The 9,954-nt window shown below is 37.7% G+C and overlaps 4 protein-coding genes across 6 annotated transcripts in view; all 4 read left to right on the top strand.

The window, feature by feature from the left end:
• LOC104769969 (histone acetyltransferase MCC1-like) overlaps positions 1 to 1,870 on the top strand; it is a 6,486-nt gene extending 4,616 nt beyond the window's left edge. The window contains exons 2-6 of one of the 2 annotated variants that reach the window (XM_010494307.2): positions 28 to 90; positions 199 to 343; positions 908 to 1,007; positions 1,111 to 1,314; positions 1,413 to 1,870. In XM_010494307.2, the coding sequence (XP_010492609.1) occupies positions 28 to 90; positions 199 to 343; positions 908 to 1,007; positions 1,111 to 1,314; positions 1,413 to 1,642 (742 nt within the window). In that variant the 3' untranslated portion in view covers positions 1,643 to 1,870. Of the gene's footprint in view, positions 1 to 27; positions 91 to 198; positions 344 to 907; positions 1,008 to 1,110; positions 1,340 to 1,412 lie in introns of both variants that reach the window. The other variant, XM_010494308.2, reaches the window with a different exon arrangement.
• On the top strand, positions 2,266 to 3,581 carry LOC104769967 (THO complex subunit 7A-like). The gene is made up of 3 exons (XM_010494303.2): positions 2,266 to 2,399; positions 2,571 to 3,222; positions 3,370 to 3,581. Exons 2-3 carry the CDS (start codon positions 2,617 to 2,619, stop codon positions 3,484 to 3,486), a joined length of 723 nt encoding a protein of 240 aa, XP_010492605.1. The 5' UTR covers positions 2,266 to 2,399; positions 2,571 to 2,616; the 3' UTR covers positions 3,487 to 3,581.
• Positions 3,689 to 4,965, top strand: LOC104769968 (octanoyltransferase-like). The gene is made up of 2 exons (XM_010494306.2): positions 3,689 to 3,821; positions 4,087 to 4,965. Exon 2 carries the CDS (start codon positions 4,094 to 4,096, stop codon positions 4,799 to 4,801), a length of 708 nt encoding a protein of 235 aa, XP_010492608.1. The 5' UTR covers positions 3,689 to 3,821; positions 4,087 to 4,093; the 3' UTR covers positions 4,802 to 4,965.
• LOC104769966 (SART-1 family protein DOT2-like) lies at positions 5,137 to 9,952 on the top strand. Of its 2 annotated transcripts, none has more exons than XM_010494302.1 (13): positions 5,137 to 5,433; positions 5,861 to 6,403; positions 6,840 to 6,978; positions 7,074 to 7,116; positions 7,315 to 7,428; positions 7,521 to 7,617; positions 7,703 to 7,769; positions 7,856 to 7,915; positions 8,006 to 8,615; positions 8,913 to 9,286; positions 9,382 to 9,602; positions 9,694 to 9,778; positions 9,875 to 9,952. In XM_010494302.1, the coding sequence occupies exons 2-13, from the start codon at positions 5,871 to 5,873 to the stop codon at positions 9,950 to 9,952; spliced, it is 2,421 nt and encodes an 806-aa protein (XP_010492604.1). In that variant the 5' UTR covers positions 5,137 to 5,433; positions 5,861 to 5,870. The 2 variants fall into 2 exon arrangements, with proteins under 2 accessions (XP_010492604.1, XP_019098019.1); XM_019242474.1 differs by having other exon boundaries at positions 5,149 to 5,210.

Raw genomic sequence — 9,954 nt, 5'->3', positions numbered from 1 at the left:
CGCTCGTCGTCCAAGTATATGCTTCAGGCCAATAAACCCTTGTGATTTAGAACGTTTGGAGCAAATCCATCGAGATATATTCCCAATCAGGTAAATTACATAAAAAAAAAATGCCTTTGTTCGGAAGATCTTATTCTGTTTTAGATTTGACTTTCCCTTTTTGGAAGTCTTATCAAAAAGCATTTGATTTTGTTTCAGGTATGAATCTGAGTTTTTTCAGAATGTTGTCAACGGAGGTGATATCGTCTCTTGGGCTGCTGTTGATCGGAGCCGCCCTGATGGTCATTCTGAGGAACTTATCGGCTTTGTAACTGCCAAAATCGTGCTTGCCAAAGAAAGTGAAGTGAGTTTTCCCCAAAATTGTCTTCCTTTTTCGTTTTTTTTTTTTTGCTTTATTTTTTAGCTTCTGCAAACAAGTGTAGATTTTGAATGGTCTGATATAGTGATATGGGTTTTTTTACAATTGGAGAAAAGAACTTCAATCTGTAACGTTTTAAGTAGTTATGATCGAAGCTTGGTTAGAGGGTTTTGTAAAGAAGCTGCAAGGTCTTGTATAGTGTAGATTTGTGAATGTGTGACACGAGATGGATTTCTTACAAATTTCTTGTAGATCATCATTGTAAATTTAGCAGATTTAAAGTTTTTCTTCTTCTCTTAGTCTTAGTTCTTCGCCTTTCGGTTTTATACTGATATTTCCTAGTAATTTTGGTCAGCAAGTAACGCGAGTTGTTGTAAAGTTTAGATTTTGAATGTTGTCGAACCATTGATTTCATAATGTCCTAAACATCAACCGAATCCAGTTTTGTAACTTGTTTATTATGATTAAAACTTGCTTTGTACTAACGAGTCAAGGACTTTTTTTTTTTTTGGTTTATGATGTGTTGAGAGTTTCCTATGTCTTGCACAGATATCAGAGCTAATAAGATATGACTCGACGAAGGGAGAGGAGACATTGGTGTACATCCTAACACTTGGAGTTGTAGAAACATACAGAAAACGCGGAATAGGTATTATTAATTATGTAGTAAACCAATGACATTCTCATCTTTGATTCGTCTCTTCTCTTGTCTTGCTTGGTTTTGTTGATCTTATAAAGTTTTTATTGTGCAGCTAAGTTGCTTATTAATGAGGTTGTTAAATACGCTTCTAGTATCCCTGTGTGTCGTGGTGTTTACCTTCATGTGATTGCACACAACAATCCTGCAATTCGACTTTACAAAAGAATGTCTTTCAGATGTGTAAGGAGGTTACACGGATTCTACTTGATCAACGGCCAGCATTTCGATTCTTACCTCTTCGTCTACTTTATCAACGGTTCTCGCTCTCCTTGCTCACCCTTGTATGTACAAAATCACAAGTATATTTTGCATTCTAAATTCTTTTTTTTGCTCTATGCGGTTGTTTCTTCATAGATGGGGTTATCGTTGAATCATGGCTGCATTGCAGAGATCTTGCGGTGTTGGTTCTGAATTACATGAGGAGTGGAATCAAATCAGTTGCATCAAAGCTGACGATAAACCATGAAGAGAAAGGCTCGAAATGGCTTAAATCCAAAGACAACATGCGGTGTCTCTTGCCCACTCAGACCAAACGAAACCTTGCTTCCGAAAGAGTATCATCCGGGTACGATGATTATGTTTAGTGTCCGTCTCCCAATTCATAGACTTTGTTAAAATCATTAATTTTCTATGTCATCCATCCATTAAGCTCTGGTTGTGATCCTAATGTCTGTGTGTGTGCTGTGTAGAAATAATTATGTAATCAATAAAAATGTATATATTGTGATAGTTGAAGACACTTAGAAGGGCTTCATACAACTGTAACTAGATAAATTATTTTTAGCTTGTTGAAAAATAGCTTTGTACTCATATATTACTCAGATTTACACAAGCTCCCCAAATTTCTTATTGTGTAACTGGATTAGTCTTTAATTCCGATCATGAACACCTTCGTTTTGGCTCTAATTGGGTCTATCCAATCCACATGATCTGAACCGGAAGTTTACTATTCTAAAATCGAGTTGAGTTTTAATATACAGATCGGTAATAATTCTATATCAAAAAAAATCGAAATCGATCTAAACCGAACCAAAACCCATAATCAAGAATAAACCATTTTGGAATCTAAAGTCCAAAATTTGCTGGTTTATATTGTAAATTATAAAAAGAAAAGGGTTAAGTATACAATAAAATAAAAAGTTCAGGACCTTATATGCAATTTATTCAGTAGAGAAGGCAAAATAAAATAAAAACGAGCAAACTGAACTGAAGAACGAGGGAAAGGGCAAGGAACGGAAAGATACAAATTAGGGTTCCGATTAGAATCAGAGAATTATTTTTTAATCTGGTTTTGGAATTTTGATCGTAGCAGAGGCGCCTCGATCTTGGGTTCCGGTTCAAGTAAGTGAGATATTCTCTTTTTTGCAGTTTATTTATTGGGTAAATATCGAATGTTTTAGTGAACTCCCCCAGGTGAATCGAGTATTGGACCTTAGTGTTTCTCACTAGCTTACATTTGTATGATTCTGATTATGCTTTTGCTTAGCTTAATGGATTGTGTTTGTTCTGCAGATTTTGAGTTGAAAATTTAAAAAAGAAAAAGAATCTAGTAGTTAAGATGTCTGTGAGAGCTAGGAGGATTGTTTCTGGTAGGTCAGAGACTATAGCAGCAGCTAATTACGCATTTGATCCATTAGAAGATGACAAAATTATAAGAAATAGGCTTCTCACACGCACCACTACCACCAGAGGCGAACCTCCATTGAAGAAGCTTCAGAAAAAATTCACTTCTTTCGTTATCGAATTAGACAAAGAAGAAGAAGAAGATAACTACAGTGAGTGCGATAGGCTAGCAAAAGCTTTCTTACAGGAGCTTTCTGCTTTTGAGATTCCTCTTCTTAAGAGCCAAGCGGTTGTTGCTGCTAATCTTAGGGAGAAAGAGAACTTCAACGAGGTTAGAGACGAGACGAGTAGGCAGATTATGCAGGCACAAGCTGATATTGAAGTTCTTAAGAAACAGCTTGAAGAGAGTAAAATAGAGAGACAGCATAAAGAGGAGTGTGAAGCTATTAGGAAACTTATCTCTGCGCAGCCACCGAGGTCAGAGACAGAGAAGGCTATACATGAATTGAAGAAGGAGATTGCTGAACTCGAGGCTGAGAATACAGCAAGCTGGAGACTTCTTGAGCTAAGGAAGAAGCAGTTTGCATTGTTGTTGCATGTGGTATGTTAGATGTTATATGTTTCTCATTGTGTCTTATAGTTAAGATTCTTCTAAACAAAATTTTGCCTTTCTTTCTCGTTTTTTTATAGCTAAATTCTAAATCCTTTATTTTGTTTTTGGTTTTTGTGAAAATTTTGTATGTAAAAGGTGGATGAGTTGCAGGAGACAATGGAGGAAGAACAGAAGAGTATGGTGGAAGAAATGCAGAGGAACATGTCCGAGGAAACAACTGCTGGTGGCGCTGAAGCCATGTCCATCGATTAGCTCCTCCTAATCTTAGCTACTCTGTCTTCTCTTAGAATGCTAAAGTAACCTTTTCATTGCCAAGAATCGGTTTTATAAATTTCTGGTTTACCTCATTGCAATGACAATGATACACAGTCACACTTACAACCGGTTTTGACTTTTGAGTCTTCATAAACCGATGTTCATATATACATTAAACCAATTAAACCGGGTAGGATTATACCGACTAAGATTTATCTTCTCATTTTCTATTATTTTGAGTTTCTCCGTCTCTTTCCACGGCGAGCTTGAGTGTTTTCAACCTTCTTTGTCCGTCGATCCGAATATCTCAGTACCTTCCTCTTGATCTCGAGGTAACTCGAAGTTGAAAAGTCTAAAACGATTCATGTTTCTGTCTTTTGTGTTTTCTATCCTAGCTCCTCGGATTTGATTCTTAACTCTATCTTTGATTCTTTTTGGAACTTTTTTATTTTGCTGATCCCATCAGTAATATTAAGTTTGTGTTAGGGAAAAAAGAAGAAGAATTTTTGTGTGTTTAGCTCTAGTAATCTTCCTATTTAAACCTTTGTGTGTTAGAGCTGAAGTGATTTTAATCATTGATTCTGTGATACTGTGCAGGGAGGGAATGAGATCCCCTAGAACCTTGGAGGTTTGGAGGCTAGGCACTGTCAACTATTTGAAATCCCTTAAAATTCAAGATAAGTTAGTTTCCGAGAGAAAATCCCATCAAATTCCAGATACCCTCCTCTCCCTTGAGCATCCACCAACTTACACACTCGGAAAACGCAGAACCGATCACAATCTACTGATCCCTCAATCTCAACTTACAAAAATTGGAGCTGAGCTTCATTATACTCAAAGAGGAGGAGACATCACATTCCATGGCCCTCATCAAGCCATCTTATATCCCATCATTTCTTTACGCAGCATCGGTTTTGGTGCTAGAAACTATGTGGAGACATTGGAGCGGTCAATGATCGAATTTGCTTCAATGTATGGCGTGAGAGCTCGTGCAGGAAACAAATGTGAGACTGGGGTTTGGGTCGGGGATAGAAAGATTGGTGCTATTGGGGTTAGGATATCTTGTGGAATCACTTGTCATGGTTTGGCCTTTAACATTGATCCTGATTTGAACTACTTTGAACACATTGTGCCTTGTGGGATTGCTGATAAGGAAGTTACATCTTTGAGAAGAGAGACGGATGCTCTGCTTCCGAAGGAAGAAGTGATTCATAAGCAGTTGATTACTTGCTTTGCCAAAGCGTTTTCTTATGATGATGTTGTGTGGAAGGAAGATCCCTCGTTCATTTTGGACACCAAAGATGACGGATAAAAGTACTGTTTGATCTCTTCTCGTCTCCCAAAAGTGAGATTTCATCCTACTCGAAGCAACCTTATAAATTATAATCTAGTCCGGTTTTGGTCTTGTTATCTATATACACAGTTTTAAACTTAGCTACTCTGTCTTCTCTTGATTGCTAAAGAAACCTTTCATTGCCAAAGATACACAAATCACACTTACAGCTGAACTTTTGAGTCGTCATAAACCGATGCGGTCACGAGAATTTTTTTTGGTAATATGTACATTAAACCGGTTCAGAATTATACCGACTAAGATTTAAACCGGAATATTACACGTATATCTTCTCTTTTTCTCATTATTTTTGCACAATCGTTCTCCTCTCGTCGCCACCAGAGAGTCTCTCCGTCTCTTTTCACGGCGAGCTTGCCGATCGTCCGCTGTAAGATTTTAACCGCCATTTCTCTGGCTTGTAGCATTATCTTCTCACTTTCTTCGCAGTTACTTGGGCTTTATTCTTCTTATTCTGCTCTATTCGTTCGGTGTACTCTCGCAATTTTTCTGTAAACCCTCGGAAATTTCTCAAGCAATTCTGAGTTTATTCAACCTTCTTTGTCCGTCGATCCGAATATATCAGTACTTTCTACTGAAGGCTTGACCCCGAGGTAACTCGAATCGGATTTTATTGTACTTTTCTTTTCGGAAGTTTTCGTTCTGTATCCGATGAAAATCATATTGCTTGACCGTGCTCCCTTTTCCGTTTATTCACCGGACTAATACTTGGTGCTATAACCGGAACCAGTATTTGATTCTACCTTTTTCCCCAATATTAATTAAATTCTTCTTAGGTTAGGGTTTTACTCGTTAATTGTGTTGTTTGGGATGTTAGGATACGTTTGTTGTACAAGTACTTACTCCGTCACATGTAGCTGGTTGTTGTATCTGCTTATCAATTTGCAAGAGTAGTAGTTTTGTTACTCATCTTCACATGTAGCTGGTTTTACTCATTCTTGTTTACCACTGTTAATTGTTGTTTATGAGTTGATCCATTTGGTGATTTGGTTTTGATTGAAGTTCTTGGTATTCATGTAGGCGTTTGAAGATGGAAGTTGAAAAGTCCAAATCGAGGCATGAAAGCAGGGAAGAGAGAGCTGACAACGAGGTTTCTCCTGTTAGAGAACACAGAGATGGAAGGAGGAAAGCAAAGGAACATAGGAGCAAGGATAAAGAAAAGGACCACCGCAGGGATAAGGAGAAAGAGAGGGACCGAAAAAGAGATAGAGAAGGAGACACTGAGAAGGAGATCTCTAGAGGTAGAGATAAAGAGAGGGAGAAAGAAAAAACCAGAGATCGGGAAAGAGATCGCGTAAAAGAAAAGGAGAAGGATAAAGAAAGAGATAAACATAAAGATAGAGAAAATGAGAGGGATACTGAGAAAGAAAAAGACAAGGATAGGTCTAGAATGAAGGAGAGATCGAGTAAGAAAGGTCATGAAGATGATGATGAGACTCAAAAAGCTGCTGAAAGACATGAACATTATGACAACAGAGGTCTAAATGAAGGTGAAGATAATGTTGATGTTACATCAAGTGGCAAAGAAGCTTCTTCGTTGGAACTTCAGAATCGCATTTTGAAGTAAGTGATTCTTGCTTTGTGTTGTTAACTATTCAATCTTTGAAATTTTATTTCAAGTATTTAAAATTTTGCCTTTCCATTATTTTTGGTAGAGTGATTTTCTGGGTATCCTCTCTTTCTTGTGCTCTTTTTGTTTGTTTGATGCTGTGCCCGTGTTTTATAATTAACTAGAACACCTAGTATAACTGGTAAGAACATCACCTTCTGATTTTGATTCTATTCCAGAAGTGCTGCTGCTTAGTTTGCTGGCTACTAATTAGTCTGGTTTACTCACTGATTATTGTTTTTGTGTATCTTATGATAATCTTTGTCTTGTTATACAGTTCTGTATCATTACTGAAAAGGTTCAAGGCTCTGCTTATTTCTCGTATGTTATATGACATCTAGATGTACAGTTAGTATAAGAATTAAAAAGTTTTTTTGTTTTCTTCCTTAGGATGAGAGAGGAAAGAAAGAAGAAAGCGGAGGATGCTTCTGATGCTCTATCATGGGTTGCAAGGAGCCGTAAGATTGAGGAAAAAAGAAATGCTGAGAAGCAAAGGGCACAACAACTCTCGAGAATATTTGAGGAGCAGGTGTTTTTTCCATTCCTTGTACATATCCTTTTATTTCTCCATAACTTCCTTAAATTTAACGTTTATTAATCTAATCCTATCTTATATTTGTTCAGGACAACCTTAATCAAGGTGGAAATGAAGATAGCGAGGATGGCGGTATGTTTTCCTTTCCACTTCTTTCACCATTAACTTTAAATCGTCAAAGGAACTAATCATGTAAACTCAAATAAGTATAATGATACATGTATTCTATCATGCCATAGGATTCCTTTTTCTTTCTTCCTTTCTAAATCAAGTTTCTTCATGTGATGTGTTCTGGTTGATAATGTTATCTTGACACATTCTCGTTAACAGGGCATCTATCAGGTGTTAGAGTTCTACATGGTTTGGAGAAAGTGGTGGAAGGTGGAGCAGTTATCTTGACACTAAAAGACCAAAGTGTCCTTGCTGATGGAGACGTTAACGATGGTTAGTATCTTTTTATGCTCTCTTTCATTTATGTTATCAGCATGGTTAATGTGAGGGTGTGTCATAAACTAGATTTGCAACTATTCTGGCAGAGATTGACATGCTAGAAAATGTGGAAATTGGAGAACAGAAGCGTCGAAATGAAGCTTATGAAGCAGCCAAGAAGAAAAAGGGAATATATGATGATAAGTAAGTTAAATATCTGTGTTTCAATAGCATTTAGATAAGCATATCTGTGTTGCTTAAGACTTAAACGCATGATATTGATTTTTAGGTTTAATGATGATCCCACGGTAGTAAAGAAGATGCTTCCGCAGTACGATGAGCCCGCTACTGATGAGGTAAGTTACTCTCTCTAGCGGATTACTCAAATACCAGAATTATAGGCACTCCATTGGAATAATCGATGTTACTGTTTTTGTCTTAGGGGATTTTATTGGATGCACAGGGTCGCTTCACCGGTGAAGCTGAGAAAAAGCTTGAGGAGGTACTATTCTTTCTAACTTTTTTGATATGAAATGGACCGTAGTAAGTATACACTAGTGGTATTAATTGTCTTTCATGTTCTACCTATCAGCTACGTAAGAGAATTCAGGGTCAGACAACAAATACTTTTGAAGACCTTAACTCGTCAGCAAAGGTCACATCAGATTACTTCTCACATGAAGAAATGCTAAAGTTCAAAAAACCCAAGAAAAAGAAACAATTGCGGAAAAAGGATAAATTGGACTTAAACTTGCTTGAAGCAGAAGCTGTTGCATCGGGATTAGGAGCTGAAGATCTTGGTTCTCGTAAAGATGGCAAAAGGCAGGCCATGAAAGAAGAGAAAGAAAGGAACGAGTATGAAAAACGGAGCAATGCCTATCAGACAGCCATTGCTAAAGCTGATGAGGCATCCAGACTACTCAGAAGGGAACAAGTTCAGCCTATTAAAAGAGATGAAGATGAGAGTATGGTGTTGGCCGATGATGCTGAAGATCTTTATAAATCCTTAGAGAAAGCTAGGAGGTTAGCTCTCATTAAGAAAGAGGAAGCTGGATCTGGTCCTCAGGCAGTTGCACATCTTGTGGCCTCCAGCACCAATCAAACAGCAGAGGACAATAGCACCACCGGGGATGAAACACAAGAAAATACAGTGGTTTTCACAGAGATGGGAGACTTTGTTTGGGGTCTCCAGCGCAATGAAGGTAAAGTATAAATCATCTTCTGACACATTTACACTGTTATTTATGTTTTGCCTCTATTATATTGATCTGCTAAAGTACTACGTTATTGAAATATTTATTTGGTGTCATACATGGACACTCTCTCTCACACACATGCATATACTAATTCAATGCATGGGGTTTTGACTTGTCTGCAAATAGTTTCTGGTTACTTTAATCAGTTCTCCAACCAGCTGATTATTTATTTTCTTTAGACAAAACTTTGCTTAGTCTTTAGAAGTGGTATGGAGTTTTTGATCTAATGGTGTGGTCTTTCAGTTGCGCGGAAGCCTGAAAGCGAAGATGTGTTTATGGAAGAAGATGTAGCACCCGTTGAAGTAAAAGAAGAGCATCCCGATGGTTGGACAGAAGTAAAAGATACTGATATGGTTGCAGCAGATGATTCATCAGATACCAAAGAGGTAACTCCTGATGAAACTATACATGAGGTTGCGGTTGGAAAAGGATTATCTGGTGCATTGAAGCTTCTTAAAGACCGAGGAACCCTAAAGGAGAAGGTTGATTGGGGTGGTAGAAATATGGACAAAAAAAAGAGCAAGCTCGTGGGTATTGTGGATGATGAAGGTACCAAAGAATCTAAAGATAGATTCAAGGACATCAGGATTGAGAGAACTGACGAGTTTGGTAGAACTGTAAGTATTCTAAAGCTTTGCTTCTCACTCTTATTAAACTCGTTCTTATGTGTATATGTAAAATAATCGATCTTCAAATCTATGTTGTTTAACAGTTAACCCCAAAAGAAGCCTTCCGATTACTCTCTCACAAATTCCACGGGAAGGGACCTGGAAAAATGAAGGAAGAGAAACGGATGAAACAGTACCAGGAAGAGCTCAAGTTAAAGCAAATGAAAAACTCAGACACACCATCGCAATCTGTTCAAAGAATGAGAGAGGCTCAAGCTCAACTGAAAACTCCTTACCTTGTCCTCAGTGGCCATGTCAGACCAGGGTATATAGATGATTCATCATTCAGTTTTAGTTTTATGCATCACTTAGAAGTGACGCTCCTTTAACTAACACTTGTTTGTTACATTTTTCAGACAAACTAGTGATCCTCAGAGCGGGTTTGCGACTGTTGAGAAGGATGTTCCAGAAAGCTTAACACCAATGCTTGGTGACAAAAAGGTTACATGATTTAAGATTTTAAAAAAATACATTCCTCTTTAACAGCTTAAGCCTTATTCAGGATTAGTATTGATCGTTTGCGATGAAACGTTTCAGGTGGAGCATTTCTTGGGAATAAAGCGGAAATCGGAGCCTGGAAACTCGGATACACCACCAAAGAGACCAAAGCCTTGAAG

Source organism: Camelina sativa, chromosome 20, assembly GCF_000633955.1.
Source record: "Camelina sativa cultivar DH55 chromosome 20, Cs, whole genome shotgun sequence".
Classification (NCBI taxonomy): domain Eukaryota; kingdom Viridiplantae; phylum Streptophyta; class Magnoliopsida; order Brassicales; family Brassicaceae; genus Camelina; species Camelina sativa.
Note: the sequence above shows the minus strand (reverse complement) of the source record. Positions and strands in the feature narration are given on the sequence as shown.

What these genes read in the sequence shown, in the direction of transcription:
- LOC104769967 (XM_010494303.2), top strand. Translation starts at nt 2,617, where the DNA reads ATGTCTGTGAGAGCTAGGAGGATTGTTTCTGGTAGGTCAGAGACTATA. An exon ending in TTGCATTGTTGTTGCATGTG is followed by an intron (nt 3,223 to 3,369) that starts GTATGTTAGATG and finishes TGTATGTAAAAG; the next exon opens with GTGGATGAGTTGCAGGAGAC.
- LOC104769968 (XM_010494306.2), top strand. Translation starts at nt 4,094, where the DNA reads ATGAGATCCCCTAGAACCTTGGAGGTTTGGAGGCTAGGCACTGTCAAC.
- LOC104769966 (XM_010494302.1), top strand. Translation starts at nt 5,871, where the DNA reads ATGGAAGTTGAAAAGTCCAAATCGAGGCATGAAAGCAGGGAAGAGAGA. An exon ending in AAGGGAATATATGATGATAA is followed by an intron (nt 7,618 to 7,702) that starts GTAAGTTAAATA and finishes ATTGATTTTTAG; the next exon opens with GTTTAATGATGATCCCACGG. An exon ending in CTGAGAAAAAGCTTGAGGAG is followed by an intron (nt 7,916 to 8,005) that starts GTACTATTCTTT and finishes TCTACCTATCAG; the next exon opens with CTACGTAAGAGAATTCAGGG.